The following is an 18,552-nucleotide window of genomic DNA, read 5'->3' as shown; positions in this document are numbered from 1 at the left end:
TATTGACACACTTTTTGTTGCCTTATACATAGTTATCAAACATTTTGAAGGGAAATAATGTTCGTTTTTTAATGGATTTTACACAAATGTCTCTGGTGCCTATCCAAGAATCCAAGGTAAACTATTTAGTAAATAGTATTTTGTCACCTGGTCACTTGTGAAAATTGATCGGTGTGTATCATATTGCATTTACAAAATAAGCAATTTCTCAACATTTCTTGAAGGTTTTAATCTATACATTGGTTGACTTCCACATGTCAGGGTTTGACCGCTGAGAATCACTGTTTAGCTCCATCTAGTGTTAAAGCAGAGAATTGTGACTTCTGAAATCTTCTGAATCAAGGTTCTTGTGTGGGCCTTATTCAATGATAGTTTCATAATTTGTTGTGGGTCAGTAAAAAATAGTTTGGGCACCCCTGGTTTAATGCATAGTCGACCTTAATCTATAAATCATCTAATACAATGAATATTAACTTTCCAAGAGAACATCACTGGCTGTTTGACAATGACTGTAACAACATGGGTGTGACGTGTTATCAAACAAAGACGTCAAAACATCCTCTAAATGATTTTGTTCTCTTTTGTCTGAAACTCGTCACTTCGGCTGCTACGCAATTGGGAAACAAAAATAGAAAGTGGTTACAAAGCGCCGCCTGTAGGACAAAAATAGAATTATTACTACGTACTAACTTTCCAAAGACCGCTAGAGGGCACTGTCTCACAAAACAAAAAAACTGCCTCGACATCCCTGGCACCGGAAGATTCTGTGACAGGGCATTGTGTAACTGCACGTCGTGTAAGTATAATCTGACTTTCCCCTTCCTCTTGGGGGTATTTTTGTAAAGATCGTGCCTATTTTATATCGGATCTATGCTTCATCATTCGATCTACACTTAGATGCTATCTCGAAAGGTTGATCATTCGTTTAGCAGGCTAGCCTAGCCCCCTTAGACTGTTATGAGACATGAAACCCACTGCCACGCTTGTATTGAGCATTTCTAAATAAAAACAAAAACATTGCATTGTGTTAAATAACTTGTCAACAACAACCGGGAAATCGTCGCATATCTGGACGATGATCGCAAGGCGTGCTTGTTTGTCCCTTGTCTATTATTGTCTCATTTTCCCAACCGCATTAGGGTTGCGGGGGGTGCTGGAGCGTATCACATATGGCTCCGGCCCACAGAAGGGGGACACCCTGAAACGGTGGTCAGCCGATCGCTGGCCACAAGGAGGTGGACAATCATGTACACTCACACACAAACCTTGGAGAAAATTACAGTGTCCAATCAGTCTACCATGCATGTTTTTTTTTTTTTTAATGTGGGAGGAAACCCATGCAGAACATGCAAACTCCACACAGGTGGGCCACCCAGTTATTGTTTTCAATACTATTATTTTAATTCATTCATTTTTTGAAACACTTTTCCACACAAGGGCCGTAGACATTAGTATATGTATCACTATAATCCGATTTTGTTCTGTTTTCATAATGTCATTGTATGATATGAATATGGCTGCATGTTGTTGTTGCAGTCACATCATCATGCCAGTAGATGGATCAGAGGACCAGACGTCTTCTTCTCACTCTGCTGCTCTAACCAGAACAACCTCAGATGAGCATGGAGGCTCAGTTCATTCCTCTCATGGCCCAGAGGCTGCTTCCCCCAGCAAAGCTGTCATTGAAGTTGGAGAGAGCAAGATTGGTGAGAAATGTTCCTTGAAAACTGATGAAATCGCTTTTGAAATGTTTCAAATGGTCATCCGCTGTTGCGTTCAGGTGGAAAAAGAGCTGGGGCTTTACTGCAGATCGACCGCCAGCGCATCCTTGGAACGTCTGCCAGTTCCGGTGCCGACGAGCTGCTCGGTCTTGGTGTGGCCGTTTATGACCAGGATGTCTTGGAGCAAGGCGTCCTGCAGCAGGTGGACGAGGCCATCCAGGAGGCCAGTCAGGCGGCTGCCAAAGCTGATGCCGCCAAGGAGTATGAGTCGGTGCTGGATGACGTCAGGTAACGAAAAACTTTGAAAAGTGTGAAAAAACAAATAGGAACTCACAAAACACTTTATAGAAAATGTTCTTAAATTAATATAAACAAGCTATACCCATGGTATTATCCAGTACATTTATTTTACTTTATATACTTTTTAATAGTGAGTAACATGTGCAATACATACATTCAAATATTCATCTATTTTTGTTGGGGTAGATGTTCAAATACACCACAATTATTAGTATATCCTGCTGGAAGCCATATGCAAGTGAATATGGACACTTCATTAAGTATAAGGATACTTTTATATATTTATATCTTTGGAATTGGTGTTCATTAACCAATCAGCCACTAATGTATTATTTTTATTGTATTTATATATATTTTTATAGTTGATTATTTGTCTCATCATTAGAAATATTTTCATATATTTTTTTACAGGCAGAAAATGCTGTCTCTTTTTTTTAGTCAAATTTAGTTATTTGAATTTATTCATTATAAATTCTAAAAAAATGAAAATTATCCTATATTATTATTTTAATATTTATTATTTTTAAATACAACATTTTAAGCAGGAAAAATGGTAAATAGTCTGTAGCTTTGTATTTTAGTACACAAGTCATCTTTGCAGTGTATCAAAGTAAGAAGTTTGCAAATATCAGCTTTTTTCTTTGGAAAACTATCTTAATATGAAATATTGATATGTTATCTTTTCTTAGTGCATACCTTTTGCACATTTAAAGCAAATTAATTTAATCCCATAATTATGGAATGCCATTTCTATATGAATCCATTAATCAGTAATAGGACAAATAATTAGTTTTTAATCTAAATTGTCTTTAGTAGCAAGCAGTGTGCAAAGGTGGAGAAATGAGAAATGTACTGTTTGGTTTTTGTACTACTTTGATCCCTAATTCAGTTAAATAAGATAATGAAAATATTTTCCACACCTTTAGAATATTAAATGTTGCACCATTGTAAACTACAAACACAATAATGACTGTTAATAATTAATATCTTTCTGACAATATTTGATAAAGCTCACATAGTGAGTCATCTGGTGACAGCTTCAGTTGCATAATGTGAGCTGTTTTTGTAAATCCACAGTTTTTTTAATCTAGCTATTAAATGTTATTAATCACTAATTGGAATGGTATTCTTTTATTTATTTGCCCTGTGATTTTTGTACTTTATTTCTCAGCCAAAGTTAGTTTAGATGGGCTACATTACTTCATTAAACCTGTGACCAGAGGGACATTAAGCGGTATAGAAAATGGATGTGTTAATAATGATCATTTATGTCTGTCTGACTTTTAGGTCCGTCACAATATCTCTGAAGCATATCAATAAGATTATTGAGCAGCTATCCCCTTACGCTTCATCGAGCAAAGACATCTGCAGAAAGATTGAATCTGTCAAAAGACAGAAAGAAAATAAGGTACCTTTATTCTAATGTTTGTGTGTGTGTGTCTTAATTTAAGTGAAGGGAATGGAGCAAATATTTTTTGTTTCTGTTTGTTGGATTCAGGAGAAGCAGCTCAAAAAGGTTCGAGCCAAACAGAAGCGACTTCAGGCTATTTTGGGGGGAGAAGTCACTCAGAGGTTTGAAGATGAGCTTTTGGCGGAGGATGCAGAAGACACTGGTAAAACCACTTTGTATAAACCCCTTCACAGAGTGTTATTTTGAATATTGTATTGAAATGTTTTATTTATTTATTCACCCCAATATATTTTTAATTCATTTCTGATTTTCCAAATTAAGACAATAATAAAAAAATCTTAAATCATTTCAAATAATGACATAGGAAGACTATAAACAGTACTGTTTGCATTACCATAATTTTCGGACTATAAATCTGGAGTATAAGTCACAAAAAATACATATTGAAGAGAAAAAAATTATATAAATTGCATTTTTGTGAGCATAATACTTTTTTTTATCAGATACCAAGAAGAAACAAACATCAAAATAACAATAGTATAATGGAGAACAAGAAGCTAAATGTTAACATAACAATTTTTCAGATAAGTATAGCCCGTAAATCACTGTCGCTGGTCTAACTTAAGGGGAAAAAAAAGGAAAGCATATACCTACGTTACTCTTGAGTATTAGTCGCAAGCCTAGCCAAACTATGTAGAAAAGTGCAACTTATAGTCCGGAAAATACAGTACTATTCTTTTGCCATTAGTAACGCACCATAATAGCCAACTCCCTTTTTGTTGAATGTACCATTTACCTTTCAGGCGTTAATTCCGACCAATATTTGTGTGTGCTTGACCAGAGGCTGGCCCTTCCACCCTGGGCAGCATGCTCATGCCAGCGCAGGAGACCGAGTGGGAGGAGCTCATTCGGACAGGTCACATGACACCTTTTGGTACGAGAATCCCACAGAAGGAGGAAGTGAAGAAGGAACCTCGCAAACTGATGCTGGCCGAGAATTCGGCCTTCGATCAGTACCTCACCGACCAGGCCAAGCTGGCTACTGAAAGAAAAAAAACTCCTCACAAGAAAAAGAAGCTGATTCCTGGTGCGCAAAGACAAGGCTCCAAAGGAAGCCCCTGTTCCCTGAAGGATAAGAAAATGCGAAAGCGAATACGAAAGCTCCAGATAACTGCTCTGAAGGCTCATCCAAAGGCCAGACCAAAGTCTGAACCTCACGCAGCAAAGCCAAAGAGGAAAGGCGAAGGTGAGGACGTTGACAGCGACGCCTCCGAATACCTGCCGAGCGACGAAGGCTTCGATCCCGACCGAGAAGAACGGGAAGCGAGGGAGGAAGGCTTCGGGGGTGAACGTGACAGTGATGAGTACGAGTTGAAACCGTACAAGAAGAAAGCTGTGGCAAAAGGCAGGAGGCCTGTCAAGAAAAACCAACACGATGACGACTATTGCCCCGAGAGTTCAGATGAAGAAGACAGTGTCGTCAAGAGTAAAGATAACAAATGCAAAGATGATGGAGATGTAAACTATTACAGACAGCGAATAAGGTACAGTCTCTAATTGCTACAAAAAGAAAGGCCACCATACTACTCATGTTATGATAGCAAAATCTGGCTTTGAATTTGTTACTAAATTTATGGTGACAGTTCAAATGGATCATTGAACTTCATATATTCTAATGTTGCACCAAAATTCGAATTGGGCGACAAGTGCTTCTTTTTTACCGAGATGTCCATAACTTGTGGCAATCTTGGGTTGGTGGTTGAAAAGTAGAATTAAAAAAAAGGATTTTGAAGTACTTTGCGCAGCAGCATCATCACATTATATCTTAGTTCTCCTGAATGCTTATGACATCATTTTAGCGACGTATCGGCAACGCTAATTGTTTCCTATGCTGAAAACTGTTTAGGAGAGCTATAGAGTTGCTTCAGTGGTTACACTGATGTTATGAATGACAAAGTTTAACCAGGCAAGTCCTATTGGGGATGGATAGTGGACAATTGACAGGGTTGAGGTTTTTTTTCTTCTTCTTTTTTTTTTTGTATAACATATGGAACGGCGCCGTGTAAATACACTATTGTTATTGGCATTAGTTAGTTGGTTTGTGCGGGCTTTACGGCGCCAGAGGGAGAGTTAATCCCAGATGAGATTGGCAGCTGTTTCTTGACGTAGCAAATTCACTCCCTGCTCTTTTCGCCTTCTCGATCTGCGCTAATTATCCTCTTGCTCGTTGTTTTAGAAGCGCACTCACTCACTCCCTCTCATGCTCAAATTAGGGGAAGAGCAGCCCTAATGAGATTTCATATTTATAGCTGCCAAATAAATTGTGTTGGCATGCTTCCTTTTTTTCTGCACTACAATGATTGGATGGCAGTTAGGCGGCGACAACACGGCCTGGCCGGGTGAGGCCGGCCTTACCGGCCTGGCGATGATGTTATTACAGCAGTTTGTATTTGGGCGGAGGCGGTAAAGTGGCGAGCCACGGTGTTGGTGCAGAGGGGGCAGAAAAGTGTAATTAACTGAACCAATGCTTAGTCTTGACTTAATTAGAGAGCACAGTCTCACAGGCCCAGCTATTGGAGCAGTTTTGTGGCAGGGTGACAGGACCAGGCCCAAATGAAGATGGATTCTTATCCCCTCCACCTCACACCTTTCTGGGGAACTAGCACTACTAATTGTCTGTATCAATCTTCATTTGCTACGTGACGACTCTGCTTCTAACTGCCTTTTGCTGCGCCACTATTAAATCCTTTCGCCTTTACATTTACCTATGTTTTTAGGGACCGATGAGCCTCCAAATCTTAAGGGACCATTGTTAACTGTTGCCTTCCTCACACTTTTTTGTAGGGCATCCATCCATTCATTAGATCTTAAACATATTATGAATCTATGCTCGCCTTCTTTCAACCTAATAATTAAGGCTTTGAGGGAAGTTCTATTATTCATACTATTCAGCAGCAACTGTGTTTGTTTTTAATGCTGCAACTTGTTTTGTCTGTACTTTTTCCTTTTAGGAGGTGGAAGCGACGGCGTCTTCAAATAAGAGAAGAGAGGCGGGAAAGGGGTGAGGAGATGACAGACGACAGCGATGCCGAGTTTGACGAAGGCTTTAAAGTTCCTGGTTTCCTCTGGAAGAAACTTTACAAGTAAGTTGTAAAGATGGGGATTTGGTCATTCTTTTTTCGTCTGTGAGGGTGTGTGTTGAGGTTGGATGGTTATGGATGTTAGCGCTCAAATACGATGAGATATTTTTAAATGATAAATCGTTATTTTTCTATCCTGTATAGATATACATCAAAGGAGAAAATGATTTCTATTAATAAAATGTTTATCAAAACTAAATGAATCAAATTTAATGAATGAATAAATCCAGTAATACAGTCTGGTTATGAACAACAATAACACTTGTCAATTTTACTTATGAAAATGTATTTTTACTCAAATGACCTCCCTATGAAGGCTTAAAACAAACTTCTACTGAATTATTTGATCAGGTACCAGCAAACTGGAGTGCGGTGGTTGTGGGAGCTCCATTGTCAGCAGGCAGGAGGCATTCTGGGAGATGAGATGGGTTTAGGTAAAACCATCCAGATCATCAGCTTCCTGGCGGGACTCAGCTACAGCAAATTAAGAACCCGGGGATCCAACTACAGGTACGCGTCCACAGAAAGAAAAAAAAAAAAAGTAATGCTCACAAAGCTTGGCCTGAGACTCAGTGTCTGTATGGTATGAATATTTGATTAGGGAGATTTCTGCTTGAGTGTGCCTGTCTGAATTATTTAACGTGTTTCAATTATCGGACTCTTGACTTTGGTCCTGCAGACATCAGAGAATACACTGACACCGTTTGAGTGAGCCTTTTCATGAACACTTAGAGGAATCTCAGAGTCATGAACTGGCTACGCAGCGGGAGCGAGGCCATCAATCAAATGTATAATACATGGCGCAAGGGGTGGTGATAATCTGCTTTTACTGCGCAAATAACAATTGTGCATTTGGTAGGCGGACTTTTCCCGTGGCTCAATATTCTGTCTGCTGTAGAAGTCCGCAAATTGATTGCTTGCAAACTCAATTATGGTCCAATATCAATAGCTTCCACTGATGGTGAGGTTCATACCGGGCCATTAGTGCATTTTTTCCAGGCTGTCTGTGTATGTTTTCTGTAGTTTTTCTCTAGACTAAATTTGTAAAGTGATTATTTAAGTAAGCACTCTTTTTGCCACCGTGACTTTTTGCCTTACGCAAGCACTTTTTTTTCTACTCAAATGGGAATTGCCTTTACCTCGTTTTATTTGGTTTAGAAATTATGACTTTAATTTACCAATAAAATTTGCTGATATTTTCCGGGGTAATAAAACCCGTGCCCCTGTTCGTTGTTGACGCATACTCTGCATTTGCTTGCAGGTATGCTGGTTTGGGCCCCACCGTCATTGTGTGTCCTGCTACTGTCATGCACCAGTGGGTGAAGGAATTCCACACTTGGTGGCCACCTTTTAGGGTGGCTGTGCTTCACGAAACGGGCTCCTTCTCGAGCAACAAGGTGTGTGTGTGTGTTTTTTGGACGTATTTTTCCTCTGGGGGGCACTAGAGCGCTATTACGTCGCGAAAGCATGAGGAATCAAATGTCCTTTGTTTCATACGTGTTGTAGGAAAAGCTGATTCCTGAGATAGCGTCATGTCACGGCATCCTGATAACTTCCTACTCGGCAGTGAGGAGCATGCAGGACATTCTCCAGCGCTACGACTGGCACTACATAATCCTAGATGAGGGCCACAAGATCAGAAATCCAAATGCAGGGGTCACCACTGCCTGTAAACAGGTGTTGTTCAACACACAAAGAAATTACTAGTGGAATATTTACTTGTGATCATCTACACCCACTTGGTTGGACTTTTGTATGGAAGTGTAACAGCTCTAACTCACTTAGTTTTTTCTTCTTCTTCTGTCTCCCTAGTTCCGCACCCCCCACCGGTTCATCCTGTCCGGCTCCCCCATGCAGAACAATTTGAAAGAGTTGTGGTCTCTGTTTGATTTCGTCTTTCCTGGCAAACTGGGCACCTTACCTGTCTTCATGGAGCAATTCTCTGTGCCCATCACAATGGGAGGATACAGCAATGCATCACCTGTCCAGGTACTTTCTGACTTTACTGACTTTCTTACATTTACTGTATCGTTTGGCATACAATGGCCTGACTCAGGTTTTAATAATATCATCGAAATATCATTCCAAAGATTATGAACTAGTATTGTCACAATCACATATTTTTACATGGGAGTCGGAGTCACCTGATTATAAGGATGTGCCGATATCTTACAAATTCATTTATTCATTTATTTATTTATTTTGACAGAATTGCCATCAATGGCAGCCATTGAGTTAATACTTAGAAATACAAAAAATACTTTTTTTTTTACCTGATTCCGTTCTTGTCAATAAGATATTATTATATTCAATTTCCAATCACGTGATTGGATCGTGAAAATCCCCATTATACTAACACATTGGCAGCCCTTAACAGCAAGCAGCTTTTGACTACTCGACGGCTGGCCGCAATCATTCGCTGCATGAACCTTCCAGTTATATTGTCTATTGTCTTCGCAGATAATAAGTTATCATGTCATACTCACACAGTCCTGACACACCCTAGTCTTTCCTGCTCATCCCCATGGATATCCATCACATTTAAATTAATAAATAGTTTCAATTAAGATGACAATAAAATCATTTTTTGCAAAATGTTGATACCAATACCGCTATAGCTATTTTATCATTGTAATAATTTAGCCAAGCTTGGTACCATTTTTTTAAAGGATATATATATATATATATTATGAGTCACATAATTTGTCAACTATAAAATTGACAAGTTATTGTCACCCAAACTCTTTTATGTATAGAACACGCAGATCAGGGCCTTGAAAGGAATTTTAGTTCATCCCCAGTGCTTGTTTTCTTTTTTTTTTGTGTGTGTGCATTTGCGAGTGAGAGTCAGCGGCAAGAGTGGGGAACAAAATTGTATGCCGTTGTCATTAGTGTCTGCTCGTTAATAACTCACTGACTGAATGGATTGAATTATTTAAGATGGCTATCGATGCTTCTTCCGCTGTCGATAATAAAAACCTTCACTAATTATTAATGTTATTAAATGGTCAGAGAAAGCAACGCTCTGCTGCCCGGTCGGTCCACTTCTCAGAGCACCATGTCCAGTCCCTTCCCCGTATTATTGTCTCTTCCCGCTGTGAAAGGTGCTCTCTTCGACCCTTCTCTGTACGCCCTGTGAGTTAATGTTTAAAAAAAACCAACTGGCCTTTAGCATTGGGTGAAGAAGGCCACTTTAGTGGTTTAGGGAGGGGCTCCAGTTGTGTCCCCTGAGACAGACAGCACTTTGCTCAGTGGTCAATGCCTTGTATGTCTTAAAAGGAGGTGATGAGAGAGCGGCAGAAGAGCTAAATGACAATCTTCCTTCTAGGAAACATCCATACTGATTGGATCTTCAGCATTCTTTTATTCGTTATCGTACAATAATGAGCCATCTCACTCTTGTACCTTTAGGTCCAGACGGCGTTCAAGTGTGCATGTGTGTTGAGGGACACCATCAATCCTTACCTTCTTCGTAGAATGAAGGCAGACGTCAAGGACAATCTTGCTTTACCTGACAAAAATGAACAGGTATTTTTTTTTTATCCCATCACATTTAACATATAGAATTTGGCCAGGTCATAGGAGGTTCCACAATATCTTAGTGATAAAATCCAATATTTATGCTATAAAATATCGTATCCAGGTACAAAATTTTAGTATCCTACTCAAAACATGCAGTTCATCAGCCTATAAAAATCCATTTATCAGACGCACTTGAGCATAAACCCCACAGTTCAAAGCAGACTAAAAACAATAGCTATACTTAGAAATAATGCATTTTTTTATATTACCAATAATAATAACTAATTTATTTGTGTGCAACAGTTAGTGACTAATAAGGTTCTAGCATCCTGACAAATATTCTTCTGTTATTCTACTGTGCTGTGAAAATATGTTCATTTAAATGATATTTTAATAGTAATCATTAGTTGTGGGGAAAATCGCTCAAGCTAACCCTGATGAAAATGGGGGAATAAAGTGAAGCAAGCTACCTTAAAAAGTAGACTTGTCCATTAAGGTTATTAATGGAGTGTGTTACATGTAAAAAAAAAAAGAAAGAATTACTCCATACTTACTCCATAAACTTGCATAACTTTTCCAGTTGAAGCTAGCTAATAAAGTTCAGTTAAAGTAAAAGGAGCAAGCATCCACTAAGGTGGCCAGTCTCTGGTCTGTCCTTGAGTGTGAGGCTGCTTGACTCCTCAGTTCACTTCAGCTCATTAAGTTTGCCCTCTGGGGCATCACTGCTTCCAAAATGCAGGTTTCTTCCACTGTAGTAATTCCTCTGCTGTTTTTTATGCTCCACTTCAGCAGTGGCTTTAAAGATGATCTTTGCCCTCTGTATGTTTAGGTTCTATTTTGCAGGTTAACACCAGAACAGCGGCAGGTTTATAAGAGCTTCTTAGACTCCAAAGAAGTTTACCAGATACTCAACGGGGACATGCAGGTACGCCGAGCTATACCAACCTCACAACTTTTATGTCTTAGCTGGTTTGATTCGCATTGCATTAAAAGAGTCAAACTTGCAGTCAGGGACAGAACTTCCAGGAACACGATAAGATTTATTCGTTTTTTAATCCACCCTTTAACTAATGAAATTGATTTCATCACTTAAAGCCATTGATGTATTGCTGTTTTTTGAAGGTTAGAGACTGGTGGCGATATGATTTTCTTTTTGTAAACATGCATTTTGGTCAGATGCATAACAAGCTTACGTTAGTCGTCTTTAAAGATGTGGAGCTTGTGCAGATGCTGTTCTCTCTCACACTAGCTGGGCCCTGGAGAGCCCCTCAAGCCATTTATCACCACTAACCAAATGGACGTGGTTGGAGAGCCCGGGTGACCACAGCAAATTGCACGCACACACATATTCAGCGGTCACTCCTAGTCCATTAACCACCATTACTAATGCAGTGACCGCTGCTGCGCCTTCATCAAAAAACATGGCCTTAATTGTCCGTAAATAAGTTATGCAACTCATCCCACTATTTGTTTATCCGTTTAAAGATACAGCGCGCTTAACACAAGGAAAGTGTTTCCTTAAGGTTTTTAATTAATTGGCTTCTTTCACAAACATTCCAGGGTGCTAATAATCAACAAATAAATGAAAAGATGTATATCTAAAAAAAAAAAACAATAAAAGACAAATTATTTGGGAAACCAAAGACACAGATGTTATAAAAATAGCATATTTGTTGTTATAGGCTACAATTAAGGCCCTCTTAAGGCAGATAAATGTTTCTCTCACAACCTGTACTGGTGTGTATTAAGTGTAATTACTTCAGTTCTTGCTCTTCAATAGGAGGTAGTTGTATGCTTTGCTCAAAAGTGCTGCTTAATGAAAGCAATAGAATCACCCAAGATTTTGAACTGTTTGTGAAATTAACTCAGCCCCCGAGTCCAGACAACTGAGTGTTAGTAATTTTAGTATGAGAAGAAAATTGATGTTACTAAAAACATCCTCTAACGGTGAAATGATCGCTGCTAGCCCATTCCTGTCAAAATGGATTGAACGGCCATTGCTGCTGTTCGCAGTTAAAGAGTTAATAATAAAAAAAGTATGAAATTCAAGGAAATCTAGACCACTATCGAGAAATCACGACTTCTGTCCAGTCTGATTGGTTCCAAGTCAACTGATTCTGAAATCCCAAAGTTGCAATCCTGAATAAACTGTCACAATCAAAATTGAACCAGGTTGATTCTTATTGGTATTTGAAGTATTTATTACATATAATTATTTATTTAAAAATTTAAAAATCATGTTTTTTTTTTTTTAGGTTTTCTCAGGTTTGATCGCGTTGAGGAAGATGTGCAACCACCCCGATCTTTTCTCGGGAGGCCCCCGGCTGCTGAGAGGGATCCCAGAGGATCAGCTGACAGAAGAGGAGCACTTTGGCTACTGGAAGCGTTCGGGGAAGCTGATCGTGGTGGAGTCTCTCTTGCGTTTGTGGTTCAAGCAGGGCAACAGAGTCCTGCTCTTCACGCAGTCTCGACAGGTGATGGCCAAACTTTCATTGATGTATAAAATATGGGCTCGTCCACATTTAGCTCCGCAGGCAATGCATGTGCTTGTAGAATTTGCGTGAGTGCATACAGGAGGAAGACTTTGAGGCATCTGTTGTCAGAGTCGATAGCAATAAGATTAGACCTCAGAGGGAACCTGAGACCCTCCCTGTCGGTATCTTTGTCCATGTAATATTAATCTGCTTTAATCCTTTTAGGCTTAACCCCCCAAACCCACCCCCCATTTTTCCTCACACATTCAACTCCCCTCTCTTACCCTGCAGATGTTGCACATCTTGGAGGTGTTTGTGAAGGAGAATCAGTACTCGTACGTGAAAATGGACGGCACTACCACAATAGCTTCCCGACAGCCCCTTATCGCCCGCTACAACGAGGTAGGGATTAGTCATCCCTAATGACTCGGAATGTTTCCCATGAAAATCCCCTCCTCGGGGACAAAAAAAGGCTTCCAAGGTTTCGTGCTCACCCTGAGGTGGAAACACTAATTGATGGCAAGCTGTTGTTGTTCATTTGGATGCTCCTTATTACCTCCTTAAACAATGTTTGAATGCGATTTGTCTTAAGCAGCTTCACCTGTCAAATTGATTAACTATTAAAACTGACAGTACCTGAAATACAAATAATTCAAAATGCAATTGGCTGGTAAAATTAGGTAGCCAGTTAGAATTTACAAGACAATACGTATATGTACAGCAGTGGATATATCAGGTTCAAAATGTTGCAAGATCCAGCCAATAGCTACTGTACATGATTTAAGATCAAGTTAATTTTTGATGAAAATTTCTACTATATTGTCAATTTGGAAAGGAAAAATAAGAACCAAATAGTTCAAACTTATCCTGAATGTTTGTCACAGTTTTTATGAAAACAAATGTTAAGTCAAAATATTTTTTCTTATAGTGTAATATATGTATTGTATGTAATATATATGGGTAATGTAAAATGTGATATTAATCATGTGTATTTGTTTTTTTGGACCAGGACAAATCTATATTTGTCTTCTTGTTGACGACCAAAGTGGGAGGTCTTGGAGTAAATTTGACAGGAGCCAACAGAGTTATCATCTATGACCCAGACTGGAACCCCAGTACTGACACACAGGTTGGCAATAGATCTCTTTTCTTATTTCAGCACAATCACATTACACACTTTCATTGCAAATTAGGGCTCCTAAAGGAAATTATCCTAAAGTGCAAACAACACCACGGAAGTCAATCTAAACTTTGTTTTCGGCAATGTAATTATTTTAACATTTAAGATATTAACATCTACAGAAATATAAAAAAAAAGAAGTTACATTTGAAAATGTAAAAAAAACCCTAACCCTACACAAAAGGACTAACAAACAGAATTTGTAAATACTCAATGAACTCTGTTATTATCAGCGGGGAGTTGCTTTTAATTGTCTACGAAAAAAAAAGTAAAAATTATCCAAACAAATTTATTCAAAAGTTCCCCCCTATTCATTGAAAAATTATTCTTGAAATGATGTTTTTGACAGGCGAGGGAGCGTGCCTGGAGAATTGGTCAGAAGCAGCAAGTAACTGTATACAGGCTCCTCACTGCAGGGACCATTGAGGAGAAAATTTACCACAGGTCAGCAACCGCCGATGATTTTGAGTTTTCGTCCGACAACTCTGTTGTAAAACAACAAATGAACTTACCATCTGTATTTTCTGGATTATAAATCAGAATTTTTTTCATTGTTTGGACGGGCCTGCCACTTACATTAGTTTTTTTCCCACTCTGACCACCAAAACACCATTCCTTTTAGGCTGTAGTTATTTTTAAAAAAGAATTATTACACAAACAGGTGACTATTTCGCCTGTTGTTCTCCATTTACCGATTTTTACTTTGAAGCATATTTATTCTTGGTTCTGATTAAATAAAAAATACCCACCCCCCCTAAAATGCGACTTATACTCCAGTGCGCCTTATATATACTTTTTTTTCGCTCTTCATTGTGCATTATTTGGCTGGTGCTACTTATACTCAGATGCGACTTAGTGTCCGAAAATGACTACTAATGTAAATCTTTTTTGTTGGCACCATTTCAGGCAAATTTTCAAACAGTTTTTGACCAACCGTGTCCTGAAAGACCCTAAACAGCGGCGCTTCTTCAAGTCCAACGACGTCTATGAGCTCTTCACACTAGCTGACCCCGATGAAAAGCAGGGCACAGAAACCAGCGCTATCTTCGCAGGTACGCACTTGTTTAGTTGCAGAACAACCACTTGGTTGACTACATTTTCCTTGCTGTATCTTCTCAGGTACAGGATCCGATGTCAAAGCACCAAAAAAACCTGAAAGAAGGCACCATAGTAAACACTCCAGATCCCAACAGAAGGACCATACTTCAGCTTCTACTAATGGACAATTATCTCAGGGTCAGTCACATACTACCAAGGACACAGAAGCACAACTAAATGGCCAAGACGCAGATTCACTTATATCCTCTAGACTAAAGGATGACACGTGCCTAAAGCGCAGACAGAAAAGGAAGCACTGTGACTCCAAAAACGGGAAAAGACACAAAAGTAAGAAAAGTCGACGTGAAAAGGACGCCCGCTTCGAGGGCCACCGCATTTCTCACTTAGTAAAGAAGAAAGACTACAATGGAGCCGATGAGCAGGCTGAAGAGCAGAAGATGTCTGACGATTATGTTTTATCCAAGCTCTTCAAAAAGTCAGGTACAAAACCAACTCGTCTGGATTTAGAAAGTGTGCACACACTTATCACGCTGGTGTCTTCTCAGGAATACACAGTGTGATGCAGCACGACTCCATCATTGAGTCGTCAAATCCCGACTACGTTCTGGTGGAAGCGGAAGCCAACAAGGTGGCCAAAGATGCCCTGAAGGCCCTCAAAGTGTCACGTCAGCAGTGCAGGCGGGCTCTTAGCAGAGCGCCGCAGCCGCCACCCGTTCGGTACGGACCGTCAGTCGGACTTGCTCCCTTTTGCTCTTTGATGCCCTAATTGCAGGCTTACTTTGCTCTCCAGGAAGCGCTTTGGACAAAAGAAGAATTCACTCCTGGTCGGACCATCTGCACCCACGCTTCCCAATTTGGACAAATGCAAGGTAACACTTCATTGTACCCCAAGGGCGGCTATAAATCTGGAACAACCCCCAAATTTTAAGAATAGAGCAAAATGAGCATTTGTGTGTGCATTGGTTCAAAACAGTCTTTAAATTCCTGAAGCTGCGACTTACGTTACGACTGTAGCCGAATGCTGTTTTGTCTTCAGACTGATCTTTATTTTGCCAAAAATTGATGACTTTACCCTGGTCATTTTAAGACTTTTAGTCTTAATATTACCCGCAATCTCCTACTATTACGCCATGCATAGTTCTGTGTTGATTGGTCGCCAAAATTCTAAGTCCTTGGAAAAAACAATATGCTGCTTCAGATAATTTAAAAAGGATTTTATATTTGGTAATATGACAGTTTTAATGACAAAAAAATCTCTTTGTGTTAATGATCAAACTGTATTAGTCCATCTCAACATTCTCTTTTCTCTGCCAGGATGCCGCTATGGTAGCAAAAACAAAAGCCAAGAAGACGGTGTCCGGGGCGCATTTCAGTGGGGAAGTCGCCGAAAGTGACCCGAGCCCAGCCCCGCTAGCCTCGTCTGCCCTCTTAGCCCAGATGAAAAACCGCAACTACCTCAGCCTGCCTTCTGCCAGCCAACAAGAGGAAGAAGAAGACGAAGACGACGAGGGGCCCGGGAACTCGCGTGCCGTGCCCAACACCGAGCACGACGAGCTCCTAGCCGACCTGCGCAACTTTGTGGCCTTCCAAGCGCAACTGGACGGGCAGGCCAGCACGCAGGAAATGTTGGAGTACTTCAAACCCAGACTCAGCCCCAAGCAGGCACCCATCTTCCGAGAGCTGCTCAGGAGCATCTGTGACTTCCAAAGGACTTCTGGTCAAGAAGGCCTGTGGAGGCTTAAAGAGAACTTTCGCTAAGCATTCTGATGACCTCATCCACCTCAAATAATACACCAGAGTGGATCCTCAAAGCTGAAAAGGATCCTTTCCGTTATTTTGTGACGATATAAGATGTACTTTTTATTGTGTCTTTTTTACTGTAAACAATTGTCTTAGTGTGACACGTCAAAGTCATCCACGTTTACCAATGACACTCTTTTTTTTTCTTGAAAATTAACTCCAGTGCATGTTTAAGCACTTGTATTAACAATTTCCTATCATGTATTTAACTGTGTTTTGCTGTTTTGACTTGAATTTAACTTACAATTTACTTTATATGCTCCAGTTATTGTCGAAGAATGTGTGATTTTATGAAACGACCAGTTAAGTGTTGTAAATTTTTTAATATGTTTGGGACTAAAACAAAATGGAATGTGCAATATTTAAACCTTTTAAAACAAGATGGTTTACCGTTAACTTCCAAGTGGTTAAGAAATGGGAAAAACTGACTTTGAAGACGCTTCTCTATACTGGTGCTTTACAAGGATAGTAAATATCCTCAACTGCACAATCTTAATCTTTTCAGGGACAGTGCATGGTCACTCCAATGTACTTTTTTTTCTTTTTCCAAATATTGTTTAAACTCATTCACCATCAGCCCAGGTCACAAAGTATATGTGATGCGGTAGGTAGTAGTTGGGGAAACAATGAAAATTGGTATTGAAAACACCCATTGACACCAATAGATGTCCAACCCATTTCCAATCCTGGAAGCAATCAAAAGTTCCCAGTTAAAAATGGATTGGACGACTATTGCCATCAATGGCAGCCACAGAGTTTTACGCTTTTTGGAGTGATGAGATGCTTGAAAATAAATAAAATGTCAGATCTTAATGGGGCACGCTTGTTTTACTTCCTTTTTTCCCAATTCTAATTTATTTTTTAAATTTGAATCTTTTCACTGCTACTTCATCTAAACGTAATTATATTTTGATGTTTTTTCTTTATCAATGTATTATTTTTATTCGTTTTAATTCATCACTATTTAAATAGTTGAAACAATGAACCTTATTTTGCTATACTCCACACATTTTTTTAAAAAAATGTTCCTCCAATCCTCCATGCATTCAGCGTTTCATTCTTTTAATGAATGACTGAGAAGAGACGTACTCTCAGAATCAAATTCCTTCCCTTATTGGCATATACGTTTTTGCCCGTAACGTAATGGTAAAAAAAAAAGGCTCACGAGTTGGATAAAGTCAATAATTGAGGCCTCCTCGAATGTTCTTGTGCTAAAGTTATTTGATTTCAATTTTCTGCACGCACCTCGCCATGCAGGTCATAATAACAACTTTATTTTCAGTGGTGCATAAATTAATTACGCGCATTTAATAACTAAAATATCATTATATTCCCCCTTTAATAACATAAACGCCGCACGCCGGGGAAAGCCTTAATAGCGCGGGGCCGTGTAACTGGCCATTATCCGCCTGTAATGATATTACAGAACCAATTATGCGCCATTAGCAGGGATTTGGTGCACTTTATGTTGCTTTGCGCTCCTCTTGGAAATTTCTGCAGCCTCATTTCGCGTGCGCCTCGCAAAAGACGCGCGGGCGTCGTCCCGCATGTGTTTTAAAACTAATTGAAAGGCTCCCGCAGCACGTCATTCATCTCGGCCCGGGTAATAAATCGCAGGACCCCTTGCTGTGAACAAAATCAAAAATGTGGCCGTGCGAGTGTTGGAGAAGCGCAAGCCCTTGTAAAGTGGACCCTTAACGCACCCCCGACGTGCCATTAACACCCCAAAAAACGGGCTGCCTTTTTTTCTTTCTTTTTTTAATATGTGAAAGAAATCAAAAAGTTCCGTTGGCATGTGCGCCTGTTTATGCTTTGGGAATAAAAGGCGTGTTCTGCACTTTTGCAAAAGCGAGGAGGGAGGGGAGGGGAGAGGGAGACCAGACGTAATCCGATTAGGGGCAATTAGATGTGAGATTGGGCGACACCATCGGAAAACCTTGCAGGG

General features: G+C 39.7%; 1 protein-coding gene across 1 annotated transcript; it reads left to right on the top strand.

Moving 5' to 3' along the window:
• Window positions 1-680: 680 nt before the first annotated feature.
• On the top strand, window positions 681-16,899 carry ercc6 (excision repair cross-complementation group 6). The gene is made up of 22 exons (XM_077730301.1): window positions 681-796; window positions 1,537-1,706; window positions 1,781-2,009; window positions 3,309-3,429; window positions 3,520-3,634; window positions 4,274-4,976; window positions 6,444-6,575; window positions 6,924-7,082; window positions 7,834-7,969; window positions 8,079-8,249; window positions 8,385-8,561; window positions 9,984-10,100; window positions 10,924-11,019; window positions 12,350-12,568; window positions 12,860-12,970; window positions 13,578-13,697; window positions 14,098-14,192; window positions 14,655-14,800; window positions 14,868-15,287; window positions 15,353-15,524; window positions 15,598-15,676; window positions 16,122-16,899. Exons 2-22 carry the CDS (start codon window positions 1,547-1,549, stop codon window positions 16,563-16,565), a joined length of 4,122 nt encoding a protein of 1,373 aa, XP_077586427.1. The 5' UTR covers window positions 681-796; window positions 1,537-1,546; the 3' UTR covers window positions 16,566-16,899.
• Window positions 16,900-18,552: the final 1,653 nt, after the last annotated feature.

Source organism: Stigmatopora nigra, chromosome 12 (genome assembly GCF_051989575.1).
Source record: "Stigmatopora nigra isolate UIUO_SnigA chromosome 12, RoL_Snig_1.1, whole genome shotgun sequence".
NCBI classification, from domain to species: Eukaryota; Metazoa; Chordata; class Actinopteri; order Syngnathiformes; family Syngnathidae; genus Stigmatopora; species Stigmatopora nigra.
Note: the sequence above shows the minus strand (reverse complement) of the source record. Positions and strands in the feature narration are given on the sequence as shown.

What these genes read in the sequence shown, in the direction of transcription:
- ercc6 (XM_077730301.1), top strand. Translation starts at nt 1,547, where the DNA reads ATGCCAGTAGATGGATCAGAGGACCAGACGTCTTCTTCTCACTCTGCT. An exon ending in TCTTCACGCAGTCTCGACAG is followed by an intron (nt 12,569 to 12,859) that starts GTGATGGCCAAA and finishes CTTACCCTGCAG; the next exon opens with ATGTTGCACATCTTGGAGGT. An exon ending in ACCCCAGTACTGACACACAG is followed by an intron (nt 13,698 to 14,097) that starts GTTGGCAATAGA and finishes TGTTTTTGACAG; the next exon opens with GCGAGGGAGCGTGCCTGGAG.